This window comes from Fringilla coelebs (genome assembly GCF_963513975.1).
Source record: "Fringilla coelebs genome assembly, chromosome: 25".
Taxonomy (NCBI): Eukaryota; Metazoa; Chordata; class Aves; order Passeriformes; family Fringillidae; genus Fringilla; species Fringilla coelebs.
In genome coordinates, this window is record NC_140051.1 from 1,044,705 (window position 1) to 1,071,799 (window position 27,095).

The 27,095-nt window shown below is 58.5% G+C and overlaps 1 protein-coding gene across 1 annotated transcript in view; it reads right to left on the reverse strand.

Moving 5' to 3' along the window:
- DSCAML1 (DS cell adhesion molecule like 1) overlaps positions 1-27,095 on the reverse strand; it is a gene marked incomplete at both ends in the record, with an annotated part of 93,295 nt that overhangs the window by 6,270 nt on the left and 59,930 nt on the right. Inside the window, 22 exons of the mRNA XM_084221500.1 lie at positions 14-202; positions 1,861-1,959; positions 2,143-2,306; positions 2,396-2,513; positions 2,704-2,857; positions 4,020-4,159; positions 4,700-4,855; positions 4,927-5,073; positions 5,956-6,196; positions 7,056-7,126; positions 7,287-7,454; positions 7,842-7,970; positions 8,083-8,179; positions 8,461-8,660; positions 13,095-13,271; positions 13,410-13,529; positions 13,716-13,994; positions 16,985-17,257; positions 19,171-19,467; positions 19,958-20,233; positions 20,926-21,204; positions 22,465-22,611. Of these exons, the coding sequence (XP_084077626.1) occupies positions 14-202; positions 1,861-1,959; positions 2,143-2,306; positions 2,396-2,513; positions 2,704-2,857; positions 4,020-4,159; positions 4,700-4,855; positions 4,927-5,073; positions 5,956-6,196; positions 7,056-7,126; positions 7,287-7,454; positions 7,842-7,970; positions 8,083-8,179; positions 8,461-8,660; positions 13,095-13,271; positions 13,410-13,529; positions 13,716-13,994; positions 16,985-17,257; positions 19,171-19,467; positions 19,958-20,233; positions 20,926-21,204; positions 22,465-22,611 (3,921 nt within the window). The remainder of the gene's footprint in view (positions 1-13; positions 203-1,860; positions 1,960-2,142; positions 2,307-2,395; positions 2,514-2,703; positions 2,858-4,019; positions 4,160-4,699; positions 4,856-4,926; positions 5,074-5,955; positions 6,197-7,055; positions 7,127-7,286; positions 7,455-7,841; positions 7,971-8,082; positions 8,180-8,460; positions 8,661-13,094; positions 13,272-13,409; positions 13,530-13,715; positions 13,995-16,984; positions 17,258-19,170; positions 19,468-19,957; positions 20,234-20,925; positions 21,205-22,464; positions 22,612-27,095) is intronic.

The following is a 27,095-nucleotide window of genomic DNA, read 5'->3' on the forward strand; positions in this document are numbered from 1 at the left end:
GGGCCAGGCTCACCTCTGCCGTGGGTCTTGGCCTCGATGATCTCGCTGATGCGGCCGGCGCCGACGCTGTTCTTGGCCGCCAGCTTCACCTTGTACCAGGTGCCACACTTGAGGCTCTCCAGCTTGAAGGAGCGCTCGGAGGAGCTGATGAACACATCCTTCCACTCCTCGCTGTTGTCCACCGAGTACTGGAGCACAAAGCCTGTGGGAGCAAGGAGGGGGTCACCTCTGGGCACATGGGTGAGGGGAAGGGGTTATGGCTGGCACAAAGCCTGTGCCCATATCCAGCACAGCCTTGTAGCACCAGGGCACCCATCACACACCAAGTCCTGCACTACCCTGTGCTCATGAGCAGTGGGGGAATCTGCCTGCTGTGCCCACCATACAGAGCCAGGCAGGAGCAACGGACAAGAGGAGTGAGGGCACACCCAGAACCTCCTGAGAGCTCTGCCAGCGTCACACCTTGCCTGCCCCCAGCATGCCCAGGATGGCCCCAGTGCTCATTTCCACATGGGAGCACACGCTGTGATTGACTGGTGCGAGGCTATAAAGGGAAAGCCGGAATTAAGCAGCTCCCTCGGGAGGCTGCAGGGAAGTTGCTTCTGTCATTGCAGACCGCCTCCTCTCCCGTGATGAGGAGTATTAGGAAGCACACTGTGTCCTAGATGAGCAAACCTGTTACACTGCCATCAACAAGGCACCTGGAGATGGCTGGTCTGGGCTTCCTGCGAGAGCAGGGGACACAGGGACAACTCCAAGGGCATCAGGGCATCTCGGGACAGCACATTCCCGCTGCCCTGGCCGTGCTGACCAAACTTTCCTGGTGCACTGATAGGTTTGGCTATTTCTGCAGGATATTTAGCCAATTCTCAAATAAAAATAGCAGAGAAGAGTAGGCTTCCCGCCTTGCTGTGCGCATAATGAGCTGCACAAGGCAGGGCTGGCATGATGGCCCCAGTGCCAGCACCACCCAGGTACCACCGTGGCAATGCCAGAGGGTTCGGGTGAAGGAGCTCTATGAACACCCAGCGCCAGCTTGGGCAGAGCAGTGGGGACACTTCCCACACCTTCCCACCGCCAAGGATTCCCTGTGGATGGTGACACCAGGAGCTTCCCAAAGCCATGGGCATGTGATTCCCAGCAGTGCCAACACCAGCCCTGACACCCCCACACCACCCACCCTGGTGCCTGCCACTGCTTATTTATTTATTTTGTACATGTGGTGTGTTTTTAATATTTCTAATCCAATTATAACCAAATTTATCAACAGAGTCCGCTGGAGTGAAAGGCTGCTGGCTGGGGAGATTTGCTTGTAATTACTTTCATGCTTTTAATTAATTGTAAGCGAGGTCTCCTTCCTCGCTCCCCGCTCCCCCCTCCGCACGCAGCTGTTTCAACCTATAATTCATGAGATGAATCAGAGCAGAAAGGAGACTTGGGAAAGCTGGGATGCTCCTGGAGCCCTCCCAAAGCCCCCAGCCTGTCAGGGATGTGGGGCAACTCCTGCTCAGTGGGTTCAGAGTGGCCCCAATGCCAGGAGACACAGAGCAGCACTGGGTCTGGCCCTGGCCACCCCCACCTTAGCACCCAGTGATGTGCCCTTCTTTAGCTACATCAGTCCCTGCAGCTTGTCCAAAACACCTGACAAACCCCTCATCAGGGCTGGCAGCTCCTGCTAAGAGCTCAGAGGCATCAGCCTTACTCTGAAGCATTTCTGAGGCATTTTGGAGAGGGGGAAACTGAGGTGCAGATACAAAAACACGGCACAGTATGCCTGCAAATATGTTCCATGAGAATGGAACCAGTCATGGTTCTGGGATGAGCTGCGGGCAGCAGCCCCATCACCCACAGCAGCCCTACCTCGGATGGAGCTGCCCCCATTGTCCCCAGGGATCCAGGCCAGCGTGATGGACGATGCCGAGGTCTTGGAGACGGTCAGGCGGGGCTGGTCTGGGGGCACTAGGGAGGAGAGAAACCCATGAGCACCTCACACACGCAGAGTGCCCCACACTGTGCCCCCAGAAGTGGCAAGGAGAGCTCGCACTCGTGCCTGGGCCAGCAGGAGCCCCTGGTGCAGGACACAGCCCGGGCACTGGGGACAGAGCATGTCCGTGCAGGGCAGCACGGAGGCGGAACCCTCACCTTGCACCAGCAGGTTGATGATGATGGTGTCGAAGCCCCAGGTGTTGGTGGCAGTGCAGGTGTAGTAGCCGGAGTCCTCGGCCTTCACCGAGCGCAGCACCAGCGTCCCGTTGGCCTGGATCAGGCGGTGGCCGTCCACGGTCACCGGGATGGCAGAGTCCTCGCTGCCAGGAGGACAGGGGGCATATCAGCCGTGTGTGGCACAGCCAGGGCTGGCACCAGCCCCCAGCACGGCCGGCAGCCCCCTCCGTACCTGTCCTTGGTCCACTTGATGGCAGGGACGGGCTCCCCGACGGAGTTGCACGGCAGCCTCACGTCCTTCATCCACGGCGTGGTGACGGTGCCTCCGAAGGAGATGATCTTGGCGGGGGCTTGGGGGCAAGGACGAGGTCAGCCTGGGGGACTGACTCCCCGAGGTGTACAGACCCCTCCGAGGTGTAAGGAGACCCGGGTGCTGCCCCTCCTCTTCCCTGGGGTCACCCAGCCATCCCCATGCAGGGCACGGGGCAGGGCACAGCAGCGGGGGTGTCCCCCCCAGGCTGGCAGCCCCCCAGGCTGTACCTTTGCCCGCAGGCTCGATGGTGACCTTCTCGCTGATGTTGCCGCGGCCGGCGGAGGTGACGGCGGCCACCCAGAGCAGGTACTGCTGCCCCCGGTTCAGGTGGGCGATGCGGTAGAAGAGCTGGTCCGGGCTGGTCTCGTACTCGCTGGGAGCCTGCGGAGGGGGACACGGGTGAAGGGGAAGCTTCTATGAGACTGTCGGCCCATCACCCTTAGCGCAGACCCCACAGCCCCTCGCGGGTTTATCCCGAGCGTGGCGGCTCGGCTCCGCTCACACCCCTCAATGCCGGGGAGAGCCGGCTGGTGTCGTGATTCCTCCAGGGAGCCGGGCTGCAGCCCAGGAGCAGATGGCTGAGCATCCCTGCTCCCGGGAAAGGACGCTGCCCTGGCACCGCCGAGCTGCAGCAGCGCCAGCCTGGAGCCAACCCCAGCCGGGATGGCCCAAACCCACGAGAGGCCAAGGGGGTCCCCAAAACCCATGTGGGGTCACCTCATTGCCCACAGAACCTGCCCCAGCCCTGTGGTGGCCCTGCGGACAGGGCTGGCTGTGTGCAAGCACCGGGGACAGTCCCCATCACCGCCAGGACAAAGTCACCCTGCCCCAAGAATGCCATGAGGGCAAGGACTGCCACGCAGCTGTGCCACCATGCCAGCAGTGGGCAGGGAGGGGCTCCATGACCCCCGTGGCACAGGATGGGTCTATTAAAACATGACTTGGCAGGTACCTGTGTGATCACTGTCGGCACACGTGTGCCCTTGTGGGGACACAGATGTGAGTGTACCCCAAAGCAGACACACCTATATGAATATTGTATAGTATACATAAATTTTTTTTTACCCAAATGACAGTTTTGACAAGATGCCAAGAAAACAATATCGGATCCCAGCGGTTTTACCAGTTGCTTTGATGAAAAGATTATGTTGCCCTGGAAACCAGAGGCTCAGATAGTGAAATGAGTTTGAGAAGGAGCTTTTGATAAGCACTAGTCTGCAGACCTCCCATCAACCTCTCCCTCACCAAGGAGGGATGGGGCTAGGTTGGATTTCTATTTCATTTTTGGTCAGCTGCTGGCATGTTTCCCCCTCAGGAGCCAGCGCTGAGCAGGACAGATGCCAGAGAATGGGAACAGAGAGAAGATGGGACCATTCCCTGCTGCACAGTGCCCATGGATGCCCTTGGACAATTCCGCAGTGCACCCCAAGAGGTCTTTGCTGCGGCTGCTGCCTGCCATCAGCTCTCCCTCCCGTTCCTGCTTGGCCGGCTCAGCATTCCCTGGCACACTCTGGCAATTCCCAGCCCCGTTGCCGTCCCATACCGGCTGCCCCGAGCCGGGGCTGGAGCAGAAGATGGTGTACTTCCGAATGATGCCGTTGGGCTTGGCCGGCGGCAGCCAGGACACCACCACGCTGCTGGCAGAGGACGGCACAGCCTTGATCCCAGCCGGGGGACCTGGAACTGAGGAGGGAGAGCGTGGCAGAGCTGGTGCCGGGAGGTCTCCAAGGTCTCTGCCCAGCTGGGAGATGTGACAGCACCCTGCTGTGGGGCTGGCATCCCAGCCAAACCCGGGGCAGCAGCTGCAATGGTGGTGTCACACAGAGGCAGGGACAGGTCTGCCTGCAGGACACCTCTCCACGGGTGGCTTTGGTCCCTGTGTGAGCCAGAGGCAGGAGGGTTAATTGCAGCCCAAGCTCTGCTTTAGAAATCATGATTGGCTTTTAATGGCCATCTCCTTAATCTGTCAGCCGTACCCTGCCCAGCTGCGCCTCCCTCCCAGCATCTGGCGCTTCCTAGGACACAGGCCCAGGGAAGCTCTGCTAGCGAGCTAATGGCATTAAAGTAGGGCAGGCGGGGTGTAAATATTTAAATATCAGCACTTAAGGAAAAGGAAAGAAAGGGAAAGGGAAATGCCCTGCCCATGGCTGTACACGGGGGGTTTCCCCTGTGCCCCCGCAGCCGCTCCGGCCCCAGGCACGAGCGGGTGGCAGAGCCACTTACTGTCCTCCTTGGTCTGGATGTAGAGCACGCTGCTGCGGACGCCGTCGCCCGCCTGGGTGTAGGCCAGCACCTGCACGCTGTAGTTGGTGAACTTCTCCATGCCCCGCAGCTCCACTCGCTCCCGCGTGGTCGTGATGTTCTGCATCTCGCCCCACTCTGTGGGAGAAGGGCCTGTCAGCCCTGTGCCCCCAGGTCCCCCGTGTCACCCGCTCCCCAGGTGTGCTCACCTCCATCCATGTAGAGGGACCAGAAGATGACTCGGTAGCCCTTGAGCACCCCGTTGAGGGTGCTGCGCGGGGGCTCCGACCAGGAGATCACCGCCACGTCCGAGGTGATGGAGATGGCTCGCACGTTCTCGGGGGGCTGGCTGGGAACTGGGGAGAGGAGGGATGAGCAGGACAATCAGTAGGAGGATGGAGATGCCAGGCTGAAAGAGCTGTGTCCCACACAGCCACCCACACAAATCCCACTGTGCTGCTGGAAGCCCTCAGCCAGTCCTGCCCAGCAGGGCTCTGCCTCCAACATGCAGTTTTCCTTCTCCTGGGCCAACGAGGTGGGTGTGAACCCTGTGCTGGTGGTGACAGGGAGGATGCTTCCCAGCGAGGGGAGAGTGGGAGAGCTGGCTGGATGCGAGGTAATTAGATCCCATTGCCCCGCAAGAGGTAACTCTAATTTTTATGAGCATTTAAATGATAATACATCACCGTAACGATCCTCTTTGAAAATGATTATTGTTTCATATTACTTAGGTGCAAAAATATAAGCACCATGTAATTAGGGACAGAGTATAATAAACTAATACAGATAGTCCGTTTGAACAAAATGAAGGTAATATAATTATGGAAAAGACACTATTGCTAAAACAGGGGCCCTTGAATACCCCGGGAGGAGTGCTAATGCAGCCAGGAAACGATCGCGGTTTGACAGGCTAACGAGAGCCTTAATTAAGTATGAAAAACTGCTGAGCAAACACACTGCAAAACTTTTTCCTCATTGTTTTTAAAATGACCGAGGCCCTCAGTGACTGCGTCCCAGATGGAAACCTGCCTGGCACTTCAGCAGCGCCAAAATCCACCTTGCACCCTTTAGCTGTGCCACAAACCCAGCGCCACCTGATAGTGCCGTGCTCCTGGTCCCTTCCCCGGGAGCTGTGAGGGTGCACACAGCCACCACCCAGACCTGTGTGATGGCATGGGCATCAACTGAGGCTGCCCTGGGGGGGACCTGGACCCGGCTTGTCCCTGGGCCATCCTCACCGTCCTCCAGCGTGGTGGCGTTGATCTCGCTGGACGAGGGCCCCGTGCCCGCGCGGTTGAACGCCTGCACCACCACCCCGTACTGCGCAAACTTCTTGAGGTTGTCCAGCGTGTAGACCTCGCTGTCCCCCGTGGCCTTCATCTCCACGATGCTGTACTGCCCGTTGCTGCCCGGGCTGTTCTCCCGGTAACCAATCTGGTAGCCACGGATCACCCCGTTCTGCAGCTCCTTCTTTGGGGCCTGAGGGACAGCGAGGACAGGATGGAGCAGTGTCACAGGGGTGGGAGGCTCACAGGGCTCCGTGCCCCAATCAGCTCTCCCCAGTGCCTTTTCTCAAGGCTTTGTTTTCCCTCCCCACTTTTCCCTGAGTAGCAAAATAGTGATAAAAAAGGTCCAGCGGGTCCTCAGAGCCACCAGAGAGGAAAGTGCTGCCTGGACTGCACCAGTCCCCAGCTGGAGCAGGAGAAATCCCAATTCTGGCAGCCTGAGAGGCCAGATTGAGATCAATCTTAACAATATTTCTCTGAAGCATTAACAAATCAATAGGGTTGATTGCAAATTTATGTTACAATGCCAGGGCGATCCATCTTGCTGAAATACTCCTAAAACGAAGTGACTTATCTTTCAAGTGAATCTTACTTTTCATTAATCTGTTTTTCAGTGCTTAAGGGGAGGTGGGGGGAGAAGCTGGAACCCTAAATTTATTGACTTAGCAGTTCATTCCCAAGTCCTAACTTTATAATCAATTTTATTTTTCATTAGGCAGCTTTGGAAAAATAAATCCGATTCTAAGTTTTATTGATCTCTGCTCAAACACTTTGCAACCCAGCACCTGAGTTTTTACATATTTATCCTCTCTGCCCCATGGTCCCCCACTGACACTCTATGAGATAATGAGCATGTTGTAAAACATGATTGATAAGAGCCCTGAGCAGTAAGGTGAGCTGCTTGCCCAGCCTGCAGGTTTTCCCTTTTCCTGAGAGATTCTTCCTGATTCTTCTAACATTGATGGCATGCTGGATCTCAGCACAAGCTGGGACAGCATTTGGCCAAACCCCCATAGCCAAAAAAACCCACACACCATCCCAGCCTCACTCACCTTCCAGGTGACCTGGATGCTCTGGGATGTGATGGGCTGCAAGGTGACGTCCATCGGAGGGCCATCGGGAGCTGAGAGACACAAACACAAAACAGCACATTGAGAAGGTTCAGGAGCTCCTCAGCAGGAAATCCTCTGGCTGTACCTCAGCCAGCTCCCCTCCAGGCTGCAGCCCCCATGTTCCCCCTGCCCACCATCCCCACCAGCCACGCCAGGAGCCCAGGGAGGCACCTGCTTCCTCGGTGCTGATGGTCAGCTCCTTGCTGGGCTCGCTGCGCCCGATCTTGTTGAAGGAGTACATGCGGATGCTGTACACCGAGGCGGGGTGCAGGTCCACGATGTTCGCCTGGTTGATGGTCGGGGAGATGTTGCGTGTAGACTGCTTAAAATCCCAGGAATCTGGAAGAGCGTTGGCATGAGGCAGAAGGGTCAGAGCCTGAATCCCATCCAGGGTCTGCAGTGCTGAGGGGGCCATGATCAGGCAGGTGAGGTCCCCAGGCACCTCCAGCTCTTGTACCCCTGGAGAGGGGCTGCTTCTCTCTCTTGCTGTTGTGCGCTGGGGTTCAACTTTTCGCAAATATTGTCTCTTTTAATATTCCCTTTCAAATGCTCCCATCCAACAGAAATTACCATATTTCATTAATGCCGCTCTCTCCTTTCTTCATCAAAGGAACCGGGATGCAGAATATTCCCTTGGAGGGACCGGTGGGGCAGTCCCACACCTGCCTGTGCAGGCCAGCCCCCAGCCTCACTGTGCCGTGGGAAGGGGACATCCCTGTCACCTACCTGACTTGTTCTTGTACTCGATATCGAAGCCGGTGATGATGCTGTTGCCGTCGAACCGCTGCGTCCACCGCAAATTCATACTCCGGGCTTTCACCTCACGGATCTCCAGCTCCGGCGGGTCAGGGGGCTCTTGGGGACACGCAGGCAGGTTAGGGACACAGGCAGAGGAGGCCCCCAGGAGCAGGGGGACCCTCTCAGCAAGGCTTTGCACCGCAGGGCTCAGGCAGGGGGGATGGAGTACCTTGGACAGTGAGCTGGATCAGGCCTCTGTCCTCGCCGTAGGAGTTGATGGCGTGGCAGGAGAAGAAGACGGAGTCCCCGCGGTCGGCTGGTTTCAGCTGCCAGTGTTCCAAGGAGAGGAGCCAACTCAGACTGAGCTGCCCCAGCACTGTGCCCTGCCTTCCCCTGCCTACTCCCACCACAGTGCTGCTCACTGGAGCTGCAATCCCTCCCGTGGCACTCCTAACACCCCTCTGGGCTCAGCTCTGCTACTCATGGAGCCCAGCGCAGTGCCAGGCTCGGCGACACCCCCTGGGGATCACCACACCCTCCCTGCACCTTCCCTGCTTCTCTCCCACAGCCCGGCAGCCCGGGCAGGTGCGGGACGCCCAGCCCTCACCTTGAGGGTGGAGATGACCTCGTCGCCGTTGTCCTTGGTGGTGATGGCGTAGCGCATGTTGCGGTCGGGGTCGATGACGGTGTCCCCCTTCTCCCAGCGGATGATGATGGGCCGCTCGCCCCGCGCCGTGCAGTTCAGCTCCTTGGTCTGGCCCTTGATGGCGATGGTGGTGTTGGGGTGGGAGGTGATCATGGCTGGGACTGCGGGGAGGCAAAGCGTCACCCCTGCGCCCGGGGGACGGGCAGGTGCCACCTGTGGCTGCCGGGCCCCGCAGAGCCCACGGAGGCGCCGAGGACGCGGCGCACGCGGCTCTCACCGAGCGGCCGCGCAGCCCGGAGCGGAACCGTCGCGCTGCATTATACAGCTCAGGATCATAAAATAATGAAGCAGATAAATTTTATAATGCATAGCATTACACCGGGGTAGACAATAAAACGTGAAAGACAAATAACCAAGTGCACACTATAATGAAGAGAAAGCCTCCAGTCTGAGACGTGCGGGTATGAATTATTGACTAAGGTTTTACACTCCCGAGGATGAGAGGAAGAATGTTTTCCATCACGGATTTGCATAATTCACTCGTATAAACCTGGGCAGAATACAGAGTGTGATTTCCCATCAGCAAGGCCGCCTTTGCATTGCAGATGCCAGAGATGATTTTTTTTCCATAGCCACCCCAATATACAAACAGGGCCAGTGGGGGCACCCTGTGCCATGGTCACCACCTGGCCGGGGTGCAGAACCCAGAGGTGCTCGAGCAGTGGGTGCAGCACAGATGGGGATGGCTGATCAGTGCTGTGAGGATGCTGTACTGACCCCTGGCCTGGCTCTTCCCTGCTCCAAGAACCAAGCTCTTTGTGCCACTCCAGTGCCATGCAGTGGGCAGGCTGTGGCAGGCACCACACAGGAGGAACGGGTTGGGGGGCCGAGGGCAGGCTGGGTAAGCAGAAAAAAATGTAATGCATAAACAAACAGCAGTGCTGAGTCCTGCAGTAATGTATGATAATGACAATCCGCAAAGGCAACACACACTGTTCTAATGGGACACAAGAGGCTCTAATGAGCTACGACTCCTCGGCTTTCTGTGGCAATGTAATTCAATTAACAGCGAAGGAAACCTTTCCTCCTGAGCTGCTGGAGTTTGTGGGGTGCAGGACAGTGCAGTGCCCAGCTTGGTGCCTGTGTGACAATCCTGCCCCAAGGGGAGCGGGGCACTCCTGAACTGGCAGGGGATTGCAAAGAGCAGGGGTGTTGTGGCAGCACAGCCTGGGGCACCAAGGGTCACAAGAAGCAGCCCAAGACTTCTCCAAATTCTGCCCTGTCCCATCCCCAGTGCTCTGACACCTCTTCCTGCCTCAGCCCCAGGTCAGGGACACACCAGGTCAGAGGCAGACCTGGGAAGGACTGTCCCACCCCAGCATCCCGTGTCCCATGGGGTGAGGACAGAGCACAGGGACAGCCGGGGGCTCTTGCACTTTCCCCAGGGCAGGGCTGACTTCACAGGACAGCACAAGGGCACGCACAGCTGGAGGAGGGGCTCAGCACCCTGACCTGGCTGGCCTTGCCAGGTTCCTGCCCACTGTGCCCTGCTCCTGCCATGGGAAACCATGGAGAGGCCACCCTGCTATTTGGCAAACAGGGACACTGGGGATGTGGTCCCTGCACTCAGCCCTCATAGAGGCCAGGCTGGAGCACAGTGCAGCCACAGAGGGTGTGAGGCCATGGGGCCAAAGGGGCAGGACAGCCCCTCAGGGCTGCAGCAGCCTTGGCTGCACCGGCCCCCTCCCAGCAGAGAGCAGAGGCCCCGGGAGAGGAGCTCTGTTTCAGGCTCTGCTTCACTGAAATGCACTTATTGATGTTTGATTAAAAGCAGCTCCTTGGATGTAAACATATCAACTTCTCTCAATTGCCAGGGTCCCACGGGAGCTGCATGTAGTCCAGAGCAGGAAAAGAGCACAACAAACCCCAAGAAAACCCCAAGCAGCTGTGAGGATAGCACAGATTAGGAATTGGTGCCTAACACCTGCACTGGAGAAACTGTAGCTTGAAGAGGGAGCACATTGCTTGGGACTGGCTGCAGAGACCTCTTAGGGTGGCTGGGGGCTGCTCCCAACCAGTCTGTGACCCCTTCCTGGGTCGGGGGCATCAATAATGTGGCATCAGCCACAGCTCACTCTGGGCAGACAGGCTTCCTTCGAGGAGAGCTCACCTCCAACGCCGCCTGTGCCCTCCATTCTGTGCCCACCAGGGCACACCCTCCCACCCAGCCTCTCCCAGTGCCCACGGCCTTGTTAACAAGGCCACAACCAGAGTTGGTCCCCCTTGCTGGGCAGAGACAAGCCTGGGAACAAAGGAAGCTGACAGCCAGCAGCACGCTGCCGTCCCACACCCGGCTGGGGCACGAGCCGCTTGCCAGAGCGCTGGTGACAACTGAATGAGAACAGTGACAAGGGTGACAAGGGCTGTGCCTGCCTCCCTCGCCCCCCTCTTTCTTGTTTGGAGCTGGCTCTGTGATGTTAATTTGATTGCACCCGTCTCAGCTTCCTTTCTACACTGATTAGCTGAGTTTCACCTGAAGCATAAGATTAATTCAAATTGCATGGAAGCAATCAGTTATGCTCGCGCTGTGTGGCAGCGAACTTCCAAAGAGGGCTGTGCCACGACCACGGACAGAGACCCCTCTACCTGCCCCCTGGCTGGACCCCTGGCACCGAGGTATTGGCACGGAGCAGGCAGAGGAGCCCCCTCCCCAGTGCCCAGGGTGCTGCCGCTGCGGCACAGCCGGCAGGACCCCCAGGGATGTGACTGTCCCCATCCCACACGCTCCTGACACCCAGGCAGGTGTGCAGCCATGTGCTAAATGGCATTTATCACGCGCTGCTGGGCCCCTCACCTGTGCCCAGCCCAGCCTGCTGTCCCCCCGGGCACACGCTCAGACACTCCAGCACTCCCCACCTTCCACTCCCCGCTGGCTGCTGGTGAGTTCCTTCCCAAAGCAGGGAAGGACAGGCTGCCATGCTGTGGGAACCCAGGGGCGGTGGCACCCAGGGACAGAAAAGCCTCAACCCCGTGGGTGACATTCCCCAAGAAAATCTGGTGGCTCTCCCCACCCACCACCCCCTGACAAAAACGTCACCCAGCTGCTCCTGGCTCTGCCCAGCCCAGGGAACTCAGGCACACACTGCCCAGTGTGCCACCTGGCTGTCCCAGCTCACCCTGGCCGTGGTACCAGGGCAGGGGACGTGTGACACCAGCTGGCTGTGGCACTGCCCTCTCCCCTGCTGACCGCCAGCACGCTTTGTTTGGGCTCTGATTAACTCTCATTTAACTCAGTCCGCAGTGGCCTGACTTTCAGGGAAAGCCAGTGCTGATCTCCCTTTAATTGGGCTGACATTTCGCTAAACAAACAAAAACCCCAAAATGAAACAAAACAAAGAGCCCATCTAATGCTTAATTGGCTGTGGCGCTTCGTCTACCTATTCATCCAAACCTTTTCAAAGGCAGCGAGGGCTCCGAGGGCTCCGGGAGATGCAAAAGCACTCGCATAATAAGGTTATGTGCTATTCAAGTCAGCAAGCAACCTGTCCTGGGATGCAATTACAGGAGCTAGCAGGGACACGGCACCGGTCCGGGCTCCCAGACTTGGCATGCTCACTCGGGATTAATCGCCTCGACTTTGTACCTGCACCTCATTGAAGTGCCTTGTTTGAAGTGGCTGGGTTTGATTCATCAGTCGCAGGGATAAATTAAACAGCTGACAGCGAGGGGAACGGGAACCTGGGAAGGCAGAGGCTGGGTAGGGAGGGGAGAAGCCCCTGAGAGAAACAGCTGCTGGTGTCAGGGAAGAAAGCACCGGGCTGGGGAGGGGAGGCCAGGGCATGGTGGTGACGAGAAGGCTGCACATCCCCTCTGCCCACAGCATCCTGGGTGGGCAAGCAAGGGGTTGTGGATCCCATGGCTTCACCAGCAGCCTCCATCCCCCCGGCACAGTGTGCTCACTGCCTCATTCCCAGCATGGTCAAGGCAAAGTTTAGTCCTTCTGAGCCCCATCCTGACCCCAGCCCCTCCTGGAGACACCAGGAGCGAGGGTGATTGTTTTGGACTCCCTCCACCACCTCCTTTTGGAGGCTTGAATGCTCCCAGCAGCAACGAGCCCAGTAACTAACAGGGAGCTGGCAATTATACATTCTGCTGATAGCAACGGGAGAGCAATCCAATAACACACACAGTTCAAACACGGCGTCTAACAACACTTCCCAGCCCATCCCTGTCAAAGCAGCCCAGCTATTTCCTTTCCTCCTGGATGATGTAGATTGATTGCCTGGTTTTATTAAAGACAAAGTGTGTTTAATAGCAAAAGGGAAGCGGGTCCCTGGAGGGGAGGAATCGATGCCCTCCCGTGCCCTGCATTGATTGTGGGGATGCGTGGGGCTGAGGCTGGAGCACGGCTGGTGTGGTTGGAACACTCAGAACAGAGAGGGAGGCTGCACCAGACCAGGCTCTGCTGGTGACCCCATGTCCCACGGCCACCCTCCCCGTGCCCACCTCTGCTCCCCAGGTCACTGCTGTGGCCCTGCCAGGAGCAGGTCCCTGTCCCCGTGACGGTGCCCCGTGGCACAGCCCTGGGTACCTACTCTTGACGGTGAGGAACATGGACTTGCTGATGTCTGTGCCCACGCCGTTGCTGGCCTGGCAGAGGTAGTAGCCGATGTCCTCCTCCAGCACGTGGCGGATGAGCAGGGAGCTGTTGGGCAGGATCTGGATGCGGCCTGTCAGCGGGATGGGGTGGTACTGCTGGGGGTTGCCACTTCCTAGGAGGGAACACAGAGACTCAGAGCTCAGCTGAGGCAGAGCAGCTCTCATGAGGCTCGGAGCTGGGCCAGCCATGCCCAAGGGACTCTCCCCAGTCTGCACTGCCATCCCCACACACTGCCGTGACCCATCCCTACCTTTAGCGTGCTTCCACATGACTTTGGGAGGGGGGTACCCATCAACAGAGCAGTTCAGCACCCCGGCTTTTCCATAAATGCCATCTTGGTTGTTGGGTTGCACCACAAAGCGAGGAGGCACTGCGGAGTTTGGGAGGAAGGACGGTCACTGCAGGAAAATCCCCATCAGATCCCTACAGCTCCCCACTGCCTGTGGGCACGGGGGTGCCGTGGCTCAGCCTTGCTCCTCACCCTCCCAAATTCCCCTTGCTGCCCTCCCTCCCTCTCCCACCAGGACTGGGAGGGATGTGGGGGCCCCGGGCTCACCCCGCACGATGAGCTGCCGCTCCCGGCTGACGGTGGCAGCGTCATTGCTGGCGATGCAGGTGTAGTTCCCGTTGTGCTTGAGGGACACACTGGAGATCTGCAGGGAGCTCATGAACTCCTTGCTCTCGATGGTGACCCCCGAGCCAGAGAGGATGACGTGCCCGTCCTTCCTCCAGGTGATGTGGATGGGCATGTCCCCGGAGGAGACCACGCAGGGGATGTAGAGGAGCTGTCCGATGGAGGCTGGCGGGAACTCGAAGGGCTGGATCAGCGGAGGGACTGTCGAGGGGAGAGGCAGAGGCTGCTGGAGAGCCCATCCCAGGAAAGCCTTCCTTGAGTGGGGATGGGGTGCAGTGGGGCTTGGGGAAGATGCTGTCCCAGGAGGAGAAGCCCAGAAACTAAGAGAGGCTTTTGATTCCACCAGGAACAAGGCGGGGGGACAGCAGGAGGTGCCATCAAGCAGAGAACAGCAGGAAGACTTCTCCCACCTGGCAGGGCCACCCTGCTGCGAGTGGGATGGAGAAACGCTGACCCTGCACTGGGGAAAGCCCCAGCCACCCCCAGCACGTGCCACCCGAAATTCCACCTCAGCATTTATCCACTCCCAGAAAAGCCATTATTAGATGGATGCTTTTCTTAAAGGTGCTGGATTCAGAACCAGCCATTATCTTTCTGATAACTTAATTAGGCAACTGCAGCAGCATCTCTGGCAATGTGGGAGGGGGAAGAAAGCAGAGAGAGGGAGACAATTAGCTTAACAAGGCTCAGCACCTGGTAGATGAGATCCTCGTTCTGCAGTCTCCATAATTAAATTAGCAGCCTGCCAATTGTCCCTTCGGCAGCAGGGAGCTGCCCTCTCGTGCAGGCACAGGGGCAGTTCCCTGGACCCCCACGCACTTCCCTGGGCTCCCACCTCCACCCTGTGCCCACCCTGTCACGCAGGTCTTGGCACTGCTGCCTGGTCCAGAGCATGGCAAGCAGAGGCTGTCACTGTCCCCAGGTGGGAGCCACTGCCATGGGGCAGGCAGTACAGGCAGGGCTGGCCTGTCCCTCTGCTGGTGACAGCAACGTGGCTCGAGCTGCCAGAGCCACGGAGCCAGTGCTGCCTGTTTTCCATAATTAATGAATAATTAATTGGGAATGCACTGCAGTCTATTGCAGAGCGGGGATGGGCTTGTGGACCACGCCTCTCCAAACACGCCCCTCTGGCCGACAGACAAGCTCTCCCGGCTCCAGCTTCCCACAAACAGAGCTCACTGCTCCCCTTTCCTTCCCAGATCACTTCCCACTGCGATTCTCCTTTCTCCAGAGCTTCCAGGCTCTCACTTGCCTGCAGGCTGGAGCACCCTGCTCTGCAGAGCCCATCCCAGCAGCTCCAATGCAGAGGTGACCCTGTGAGCAGCCTCTGCTGTCCCACAGGGCAAAGCATCACCCCACAGTGCCCTGGCCCTGTGTCAGCCCCGTGCTCCCCAAAACTGCAGCTACCAAAACTGAGCAGAGCTGTGTGGGAGCCCCAGGATGGCACCAGCCCACAGGGGATTAATTAAAACCTTCAAAGATGTCTGCAGGAGTAAGGAGTTGTCAGGGCACCTTGGAGGAGGCTGGATTTTGGGTTGTGCTGCTGGGGAAGTGCAGGGAAGAGGCCCCAGCAGCACCCCCGATCAGCAAAGCCCTGTGGAGCAGGGAGGTTTGACACTGGGATCCTGGGGGTCCCTGGCTGAGCAGCAGCAGCAGCTGCACCTGGGCAGGAGCTTCCCTCAGCACGAGATGGGGATGAGGCCTCACGGACAGAGCTGCACATCCCCACTCCTGGGGGGAACAGTGCCAGGGGGAACTGTAAAGTTTTTACTGCTGTGAGATCAGAAGGACCTGCATAACTCACTGGTGGCATTTCACGTGGTCACCAGGCACTTGGGGCCATAAAAGCTTTATGGGGCTCCACGCTGCCCCACGCTCCTTGGGCTGCACAGTTATGTTTATTCACTCCCTGACTCTTTCTAGGGCCTTTGCTATTCTTTTCCACAGCCCTTTTATCCAAGGGCCAGAGGAAATGAGGAATTCAGCCAGTGGGGCGGGGTGTAAATCTCCAGCAGGGGAATGAAGACGTCTGGCCCATGCTGCACCATGCTCCAGCCTGCTCACCTTCCTCAGCCTGTCACCAGCCACTAATTGAGGCAGTAAATCCACGCTGGGAAGGGTTCAGTAGCAGTTGCTTCCCAGGATACACAAATCCTCAGCTGAACTTCAGCATCCTGCACCCTCTGAGGGCACCTTCCAGAGAATCCCATTATTTAAGCGCTCACAAACACCCTGAGATGATGTCCCCACATCAGCCCTGCCTGCCCCGAGACAAGACCAACATCTCTGGCCTCTTTCCAAGCCCTGGGGCTCCACATGGACAAGGATTTTTCTGAGGTGAGAAAAGCAGGGCTGGCCAAGCCCTACAGACCCCAGGGGCAAGAAGACCACCCTGCACCCCCCTCAGACAGGTTATCCACAGCCTCCTCTCCCCTCTGAAGCCTGGGAGAGGAGCATTAGCTAATCAAGTGGTAGCATCTCTAATCAGCTTGATGCTCTCTCTCACTAACCTGATTCCTAATAAGAAAATGGTGGCTGGGAAGGGAGGGAGGGGGATCAGAGTAAATCCAGTGCATGAATCCCCTGCTGGGTGAGAGGGAGGATGACAATTGGCCGGCTCTGTCCCCAGCGCCGCCGTGTTTGTCTGAATGATTTACTGCCAACACCGACCCCACAACTCCCGAGGAGGGGAGATCCGGGAGCTCCCAGCGCAATCTCAGCCAGTCACTGGGAGGGAATGCATCCGGCTCAATTCATTAGGACTGATAGCTCCCTCAATGGGGCTGAATAATTGATGGCCTGGAGAAGCTTTTAAGATGTTCTGTGCGCTCAGAAGACCGAGAGTATTATTTTTTTAAAAGCTAGCACACACAGAAAAACATCGGTGAAGGTGATCCAAGCAAAGGTTAGATGTTTTAATACGTTATGTTTACACCATAAATCCTTGCTCCATCACTTGTAAGGGGAAATGGATATGGCGTGGCTCGGGGCAGCTGCTGGCAGCTGGCAGGACCAGGTAGCCAAGCCAGCTCCTGAGGACTGAGCTCCCATGCCTGGTGACAGCAGAGTGTAGCCACCACCTGGCCATGCAGGTGCTCCTCTGCCTCCCTCCCACTGCAGGGAGACCCCAAAAGCAACCTGGATGAGCTCTCCCTGCCATCCAGGGGAAGCATCCCCACCCTCTCCCTCACCTTTGACGGTGACATGGACGCTCTGGCTGATGGAGAGCTGGGGCTGGATCAGCACGCTGCACAGATACTCTCCTTCATCCATGCCTTTCTGCACATCCATCAGCTTCAGGGTGCCGTTCTCAAAGACCACTTGGCGGTGGTTATCGGGCAGCAGCAGAGAGTCCTTGTACCACTTGATGGAGTAATAGGGGTACCCGATGACCCTGCAGTTGATGAAAGTGTCCCTACCCGCGACCGCTGTTATGTTCTTCATGGCGCGGATGCTCGGGGGACCTACATATGGGGGAGGAAGGAAGAGGCAGGCTAGGTTAATTCCGAAGGGCCATTTGCTTGCATGAACATCTGTGCTATTCCAGAGCGAGCTTCACAGGCAGAGGAGGTGACCAGGGCAGCCGGGAGCCAGCCTGGTTTGGGTGAGGAGGCGGCACAGGCTCCTCTCAGCTCCTGTGGGGATGGCTGCTCTCAGCTGCAGCCTCCAGCTACGGCTGCTCTTCCTCACCTACCAACAGGGCTGTGCTCTGGGGCAAGCCACACTTCAAACAGCAAATCCCACCCCTGTGCTGGGGGAGCTGAGCCCACACACACCACTGCTGCCCACTGGGAGGTTGGATGGTGTCCATTTTCTGCTCTGGGCACTGTCCCTGCCCAGGGTGCCTCCACCTGGCTCCTCTGGCAGCACCAGAGGTATGGGAGAGATGGGGAGAGCTCCCCCACCATCACAGCCTCTCTCTGCCTCTCCCAGAAGGAAGCTGCCTGCATTGTGCCAAACATCCTTGGCAAGAGCTGCTATGGGAACCTGGCTTCCACTGGCAAAAACACTTCACCTCCTTGAACCCCACCTTTCTGCGCCCCCCACTGCCAACCTGCGTGCCACTGAAAAGCCAGACAGCCACCAGTCTCTGTCTGGCTTTGGAGCTGCCTGAGGACTGGGAGAATGCTGCAGGTGAGCCTTTAAACGAGAGGTTTCATGCATCAATAATTACATTGTTCTCCGAGTCGCTGCATAAAATAGCGAAGTAATCTAAAGATTAACCCTGTCTTGACTCCTCATCCTGAGGGTGTAGCAAGATAACAGCTTAACAGGCACTCAGGATCAGCTGATGGACAGTGTTTTTCATTCTAGGACACATTAAGAGAAGGAGCTGGAAGAAAGGAATTAGCATCTCGCTCTGTAACCACATCTTGGGCCTGTTTGAGGGACATGCTCTGTGCCACTGAAAAAGAAACCCGAATCTTATCTAGTGACAGCCCATCAAGAGCTGAGAGAGGGGGAAAAGGGAGACAAGGGAACATCCTCATTGAAAACGCTGCTCTGGCTTCTCCTGGCTGAGGGATGAACTTCCTCCAAATTCAGCAGTAAACGGCAGCAAAATTCCGACTCTCCTGGGATCCCAGCCAAAAAGCCACTAGATCCATTTCAAACCTGAGACACAGACAAACACAGCCCTTCAACCCTCATTCTCAGCAGACAAATAAACGCTCCCTTATCTTGTCTCGCTCCCACCTGTAAACCTGGGAGCTTTAATTGGGGATTATTAATGGGCAGGGCCTTACACCATAGCCCTGCCTGAGAGCGCTCCCCGGAACACACCGAGCGACGCGCTGCAGCCGTAATAACACGGTGATTAACGCGGCCATGGCTTTTAGCAGACAAAGAAAATACAGACATGACAAATCAAAGCTCATTTTCCACGATTTCACGTGCTGCCTCCATTTGTCATGGAGGTCCTGGTGCCACCAGGTGCGGTGGCTGCCAAGGAGTGGGGCTGCAGCAGGGGACGGGGGCAGCTGGCAGAGCCCAGGGGACCTGGGACACTTCTGGGCCTGCCACCTCCTTCTCCATGCGTGGGGTCCCTCAGGGGTGCCTGCCCACCCTGTGCAGACCCCAAGGCAGGGCTTGGCAGAGTGAGAGTGGACCCCAGTGTGGACTGGGGTCCTGCAAAGCCAAGTTCCAGCTCTCCAAGCCTCTGGAATTGCTTTCCACTTTGTTGAACTCCCTGCTTGAAGCATCAGAGAAGCTCAACCCTGCAGGTGTGCGAGGAGTGGGGCAGGGCTCAGGGGATGAGGCTGGGGTAGCCAGGGCAAGAAGAGGGAGAGGCGAGGAGGAGCGATCAGCTGGGGAACAGAACCAAAACCAAAAAAGCCCAGTAAAAGTCCTATTCTGATATTTAAAAGTAGACAGGCACCTCTTACGTTTATTCGCGCTTGGTATTCGGCGCTGCCCACCGAGTTCCGCGCGGTGCACCGGTACACGCCGCCGTCCTTGATCTGCGGGCTGCTGACGTTCATGTGGCTCACGGTGGTGCCGTCAGACATGGTGTACTGGTTGGAGCGGTGCCCGCTGTCCCGCGGGATGGGCTCGTCGTCCAGCGCCCAGGTGACGGTGGGTGGCGGGGCCCCCTTGGCGGCACACATCAGGGAGAACTGCTCCCCGGGGTTGACCACCTTCTCGCTGAAGGAGGAGACGATGCGGGGGGTCCCATCTGGGGGGCACCCAGCGGGAGGGGGGTCAGGGAGCGGCAGCCACAGGCAGCAGCAGTCACCCGCCAGCAGGATGGCACCGAGCTCCCACCCCGGGTTCAGCCGGGACAGGAGCCCAGCCGGTGACACATGCATGGCTGTGCTGGTGTCCCTGTGGCAGGGAGGTGCAGACAGGAGCGAGGGGACACTGACACCAGCTTGAGGGGACGCCTCCCTCGCCAGAGCCCATCCCTTATGCAAACACTCGATCAGGGAGGGCTGCCTGCTGAACGGGGTGCCCAGGGGCTGGGGATGGCAAGTCAACACTTATTTTGGTCCTTCTCCATCCTGGCCGTGCTGTGCTCCTGCAGACACCACACAGGGCCCAGGAACAGGCTGGCAGCATCCTCAGGACCCCCACCCCAGTGGGTCTCCCTGCCGCCCAGCCATGCACAAAGCATCCCCTCAGAGAGGGGCAGAGGAAGAAGCCCCCAGCCCAGGAAGCCAGCTCACCCTCCAGCGTGATGATGGAGAAGTCCTGTGCCGTCTGGGACTTGCGGGTGGCGAAGCACTGGTAGGCGCCGGAGTGGCTCTTCTGGGCGGCCGTGATGAGGAGGGTCTCGTTGCTGATGCCCCGGATGGAGATGTAGTCATCCACCGCCACCAGGTCCGTGTTGCGGTACCAGCGAATGACGTACTCGGGGGACCCGCTGAGGGCACAAGAGAGGATGACGGTGCTGCCGATGCCTGTTTTGAGCTTCTTTGGTGTGAGGGTCACACGCAGAGGGTCTGCGAGAGAGGAGAGAGGCGTTGGCGGCGCCGGGCAGTGCCGCGGGAGGCGGCTCGTCCCCGCTGAGCGCTCTCCGCTCCTCCTGCCCCGGGAGCGCCAGCCCGGCTGCGCGGCAAATGTCACCGCACAATGAGGCAGGTGGCCCTGCCACTGTCCCCGCTGCTGGCAGCCCCTGCTTTTAACGTCAGCCCCAGGCCCCCGGCGGGGGTGCTGTGGGGAGGTGGCAGGATGGCTGGAAGGAGATGTGGTCCGTGTGACAGGCACAGTGCTGAGCTGGGGACACACCAGGCTGGCTCCCAGCAGGGTGACGGTGCCCGGTTGGCACCGTGCTCCAGGTAAGGCAGGCACAGTGCCTCTGCTACTGCCAGGATCCCGGTGACAGGAGGAACCCCCAGGAAAACAGCACGTGATAAGTACTTGGCCTGCCCAGATGGTATTTACTGTTTGGCTAGAGCTTATTTTATGTAAATCGACATAAATTTTATGTAAATCAACAAAGCAAAGCACAGAAACACCCAACACGTCGGACATGTGCAAGACAGTGGCTTCCAGCGAGCCGAACGCTGTGCCAAAACACAAGGCTGTTGTTTATACAGCTGTATAAACCCCTAAAGCTGTGTACCGATAAAGGCTTTACGTGTCAGAAGGCAGCAGGACTAAGCCCCCCACCGCTCCTCCCGCCGGCTCTCACCTATGACCGTGAGGGTCCCCGTGACCTCTGCGGAGCCGAAGGTGTTGGTCACCTCGCAGATGTAGGTGCCGCTGTCCTCCACGCGCAGGTCGCTGATGGTCAGCCCCGTGATGCGCTTGGTCCAGCGGCTGTCGGCGGGGAGCGGCCGCCCGTCCTTGATCCACCGCACGGCCGGGTTGGGGTAGCCCGAGGCGATGCAGGGCAGCTCCACCAGCCGGCCCGCCTTCACCTCCCTGGACTGGAAGCTGTCTAGCATGGTGGGGATGGACTCCGCCGGGTCTGAGTTGGGAGAGGAACTGGGCTCACCCGGGGAAGAGGAGGAAGGGAGGTGTCTCAGGGACACTGGAGGACCCCCTGGCATGGTGACACCGTGCCCAGTCAGCACCACCCACGAGAGACTGGCTCTCCCCGTTGCCCTGAGCTGCTGGCTCTGCATACAGGAACGCAGGATGCACCCCCTTATCCTCGCTGGGCGCGGGGTGCCCTGTCCCACCCGGCCAGCACAGCCCTTGGCAGCCAGGACAACAGGCGGAGGTGGGAGGAAAACCACATCCTAAATAGCTGATGGGAGGAATAAACTCAGCATCGGAGGAATTACTCAAGGTGACACCTAATTGGTGCAAAATACACAAATTTTGTGGCACATTTCAAAATTTACAAGCAAAAGGGCCCATCAGGCAGCTGGGAAAGGAGAAAATTAATCACTAAGTCTCAGGCGTGAAATTAAATTCCAGGGGAAAGAAACCTCTTTCATTACTCCCAAGCAGAAGTAAAACGCCGTGACGTGTAAATAATGACAGGGACCGGGAGGGGACCGGGCCAGACCGGAGCACGCGGATCGGGGATGATCCACCCGGGATGCCCACGCACCGCCGGCACGCGTGGCAGGGCGGGCACGGCCGGACCCGGAGCCCGCGGGTCCCCCAGAGGCACGATCCGGCAAGCCCCGCGTCTCTTCCCTGCCCTCCGGGGGGTTAATTCGAGGAGCCGGTGCGGGAGCACCCGAGGATGGGAGCAGCATATGGCAGGGAGCGGGCGCGCCGCGCCGAGCGGCTGCGAGCCGGGCGAGCTCCCTCCCTCCCGAGCGGAGTAATTTGGGCAGTCAGCGGAGCCGGGAGCGCCCCGAGACACCCGGCACTCCGGACTGCACTGCCTCCGCCGCAGTATCGCTTGCATGTTCGTCACATCGCGTCAGGCTGCTCACATCGCGGGCTGTCACATCGCATCGCCGCGCGCCCCGTCGCCTCCCGCTCGGGGTGACGCGCGGCACTGCCACCGCCGCGCCCGGCTCGGGGGGGCTGCGAGCTGGGGGGCACGGCCCGGGCACTGCCAGCCCGCCGCGCAGCCCCCGCGGCACCGGGATGTCCCCTCGCTGCGGGGACCCGAGGTGGCGATGCCGGCGCTGCCTGTGCGGGATGGCAGCGCTGCGGGCGGCGGAGCAGCAAGCAGGGGAAAGGGGAGAGGGCAGCGGGCAGGGCTGGGACCCCTCCCGGGCACAGGGCCCGCCCCCCGCCCACGGCGGCAGCCGCACGGGCTCACCTGAGACGGAGAGGCGGGCGCCGTTGCTCTGCCGCGTCTCCCCGCTGTACTTGTGCTTGGTGATACACCTGTAGGTGGACAAGGCATCTTCCTTCTGCACGTCCGATATGTACAAACCTCCATAAGAAGTAATAAAAAACCTATTTTCTGGAGACACAAAGGGAGGAGAAGAGTGAGCGAGCCTCCCCTGGCCCCAGGCTGAGCACCTGGGTCAGGCAGAGCCCCTGCACTCCGAGCTGCCACCGGAGCTGTGGCAGGTAAAGAGGGACCCTGCTCCACTTCCCTGCACCCCCACCACATCGGGGTGCAGCTCGGGCTGAAGTTCCAGGCAGCCTGGTGAAGTTGGGTGAGCCACAGGAACCTCGCGTGTTCAACAGCAGCCCCCGCGTTTGTGGGCTCCGCCTCCCTCCATCACCTCCCCCCGGCTAAGCACACACACCTGCCCAGGTGTAAAGGTGGCTTTGGGTGTGTCTACACGCAGCTGAACTCGCAGGGCTCGGATTCAGGCGGGCCGTGGCTGCGAGGGGGAGCAGAGCGAGTGGCACAGCTCCGGCACACGCTGCTCCGCCGCCGTGCCACGCGCTCCATGGCAACGCGGCAATTAAAAGTGAATCCGTCCCGCTGAGTTAATAATTAGCTTAACTTACTTAGAATCATGTGAAAACAAATAAGGGCTTGAGCTGATGTTTGAGCCCCGGGAGGAGGGTGGCGGGAGAGCAGCCCCCTCAGGCCAGCTGGTTTTGGAGCCTGGCACAGGGGGAAGGAGTCTTTGGCTGGCTCCTGACCCCTGTAATTCATCATGAATTATAACAGTAATTAACACCAATAGAAAGGCCTGTGTAGTGGCTACGTGGAGAGCAGGATAAGCTGAGGCTCCCTGCCCACCTGGAAAGCACTTTGCCCTGCCCCCCCGTGCCAAGCGAGGCTTTCACCCCCAGCTCTGTGGGGCTCTGGGGTTTATTCCAGCGCCGGTCTCAGCTGGGATGGGATGCTCCATCTGCTCGGCTGCACCGTGCTGCCAGCCAAACCACCCCCTACCAAACCCCATGGCTGCAGAAGGTAATTTAGTGCAGCTGAATGCTCAGAGTGAAAACCTTTAAACCCAGCCTGTAAATCAGCAACATCTGCAAATGGCTCCCTCAAGCCCTGCACAATGCCTGCTAAGCCAGGATCTAGCTGATGAGGCCAAACAACTGCTTCTACTTCCAGCACCTTTCAGAAGCACCTGGATATTCTCAGTTTAGGCAAGAAGAAAGCTCCATGGTCAAACTCAGGAGTGCAGAGTAAGCAGGAGTGAGAGAGGACCAGAGGCAGATGCTCCCAGAGCACTCTGGCTCCCACAGCCTGGGCAGGACCCCAGGCCCGATTCCCTGCAAATTCTGCAGGTGACAGAGCAGCAGAAAGCAGAGATGCTCACCCAGGGAACCAGGGAGGGTCCCTGGCACGAGCCAAGGCAATGGCAGTGCCGAGCCGTGCTGGCATCACCCATTCCAGCCGTGGCTCAGCCAGATGTGAGTGCCTGACTCCAACTGCTCCATACCAGGCAGTGGGGGACTCCAAACAGCAAAGAAACAGCAAACAATTAATCATAATGCCAGTCAGCTGTGGCTAGCAGAGGCACAGGCACCCGGCTGGCACCCTGTGCTGATGCTCCCTGGGAGCAGCAGGAGCTCGAGCTGGCAGCCCCAGGAGCTGCCATCCCCACACCTCCAGCAGCACCCCTGTGACTCCATCCCTGCTGGGAGGGTTCTGGGCTTCACCAGACAAAACCTCAGCCCAAACCTCCATGCCACGGCGTGTCGGCCCCAGCATGGCAGCGCATGCCCCGCAGCAGCCCGCAGCTGGCACCAGAGGTGCGGGATGTGTGCTCCACCGCCAGCGGGAGCCCCCGCGGGGTCTGTGAGACCCCCGCGGAAGGGCAGGGGGAGTGGTCCCACAGCACCGCAATAAGATGCAAATCAAACATTAATTTTTCATCTCCCATCAAACCAGTAAGCGGAGAACATCGGCTGCACTGGAATTTGAGATGGGGGGAGCCGGTTTCCATGGTAACGGGGCTGTATTTTGCGAAGTGCTGGCAGCCCCAGCCCACACCCTCACACGCGGCCGTGCCTGGGGATCCACAGCCCTGTGCCGTGCTCTGGGCTGGGAACAAAGCCTTGTGCCCGAGATCCGGGCTCTACATGGGGCTCCGGCCACAACAACCTCGCCGGGGACAGGAACAGGCAGAAATCCTCTGGGTTTAGGATCCACGTCTCCACCGTGGAGTGACAGGAGGCATCTGCCTCTTGTGCGGTGTGGTGACACTGTTCCATCACGTGTGAGATTCACCCAAGCTGACAGCACAGCTTCCTTTGCCTTTTTTTTTTTTTTTTTTTCCTGGGAGGGGACAAGTGGCTCTGTCGAGGAACGTTCTGCTGGCTCAGGGGAGATGCGGGGCTGTAACTGATGTAACGGCTCCAACAGACCTCACCCAAGTGACTTATTGCTGAGTTTGCCAGGCAGATTAACGTCGGAGGGCTCCAAATAAAATCAGATCTCTCTGCCTGCCAGGAGGTGGAAAGGCTTTACAGGAAGAAGAGGATTAAGCACGTCCGTGGCCAGGCTGATGTGCCTCTAATAACTCGGGCAGCTAGACTTGAGCTGCTGCCTTTGGAGATACCTCACCAAAGCTCTTGGATCAAACCAAGAGACCAGCACGAGCTGAATTCCACCTAAATTCCCAGGACCTGGCCCCCCACCTGGGGAAAAGCACTAGGGTGAGAGGGGGGCTCTCCTGAGTGGTCTCGCTGAGTACACACACACACCTCTCCCACATCCAGCTGCCAGTGGTGGCCCAGCATCATTCCCAAGGGGCTCCCAATTCCAAGAGAAAGATTACAGCCGATGCAGGTTACCAGCTCCTGCTCTATCCAATCTGGATTTATCAAAACAACGGGGTCAGGGCTTCAGGAGGGAGCACGTTTATAGTTCATAAGACTAATGAGATAACTTTCCCCTGGTACTGCTGCAGAATCAATAGGTGCCAGCGTTTATGAATTAGCCATACTCGGAGCATGTGCATCCCAAGGCATCCCAAACAAATCCAATAACCGTTTGGTGCTATTTGTGGCCGTGTTCCAAGTGACAAACGCCTCCCGGGGGGAAGCCCCAAGGAGCAAAGCCTGTAATTTTCCACCGCTGCCACAGCGGCACTTTTCTGCTGTGGCTGCTGCTCCAGGATGCCATTTGCCCGGCATGGAGCTCGCCTGGGGACAAGGAATATCCACAGAAAATCCAGCCAGGGTGGGAACTCCTGCCCACCCCATGATCCCCACCTCCCTCCCGGGGACAGCCGCAGCCCTGGGACGCAGTGCCCAGCGGGGCAGGGGACACAGGGCACAGGAGGGGGCTGGCATCGGTGCCCATGCACCAGAGCTGCCTTTCATCTCAGCAGGCTGGGCCCAGCTCGTGCCACAGCAAATGCTGAGAGCAGAGAGGGCCTGGGCCGGGCACGAGATTAAAGCTCCCCGCATCCCTCCCTGGCGGAGATGTTAAAGAGGAGCTGTGAGCTGAGCCCAATGCAAATTTCATAGGACCTGCACAAATCTGACAGATTTATTTACGTGTTTGCCTGCCGCGGGGATCCCAGGGGAGCTGTAGGGCCGTCGCAGCTCCCAGCCCTTCCAAAGGCAGCGGAGCTCTCCCGCAGAGCCGGGGCAGCCGAGCTGTGAGCTCGGCCAGAGGTTCCCACCTGGAAGAGTCACGGGCATTTGTAACGCGAGCGGTGCCAGCTGAGCCCGCAGCTCGGGCTCCTCCTCATCCTCCTCATCCTCCCCCAGGAGCCGTGGACCTTTTCCCGACAGAAGGACCCGGTGGCTTCTGCGGGAGTCAGGGCAGAAGGAACAGCAGAGGAGGGGTGGAAATCGGGGAGTCGTGACGGGCTCTCCACCTCCCCTCCCTAATCTCCTTAATAAGCATGGCTCCATCTCCTCCCGTTACAGGATTAACACCCATCTCTCATTCTCCTCCCGCAACAAGATTTTATTTCTAATTACGCTGTAATAAAACTGGGCGCGCTCCCAGGGCTCCTTCCAAATGACTTGTCGACACTCGGCGAGATTGAATCCTACTCGGGCCGTTTCCGGCACCTCTGCCGGCTGTTCATTAGGCATGCATGAGGGAGAGGGCTTAAGAACAGAATTACATTTAAATGGCTTTTCTGAGAGGGAGACTTGAAACAAGAGAGAGAAGAAAAAGCAGGAAAGGTTTACAAGGAGGGTGTCACTGTCACCTCCGTGTCACACTGCTGTCCGGCGGCTGCTGTGCCAGGCCCTCACTCCTGGGGCTCCGGAGATCTGACAAACCAAAAAATCCAAAAGGGAGCACGAGAGGGGATTTCTGAGCATCAATTTTTTGCAACAGGATGGCAACCAGGGACATGTGTCACCGACCACTGTCACCCTGTCCTGGGGGTGCCCAGGACACGGCGCACCGACTGCTGTGCTAGTGGAGAGGTTTTCCAGCAAAACCAGGGATTTTCTTTTCAGGGCTTCGGAAAGCACACACCAGAGCAAATATGGGATGGGCACAATCGGGAGGTGATGCTGCCAATCTTGCATCCGGGTGTGAGCAGCCAGCGCGTGGCTGCA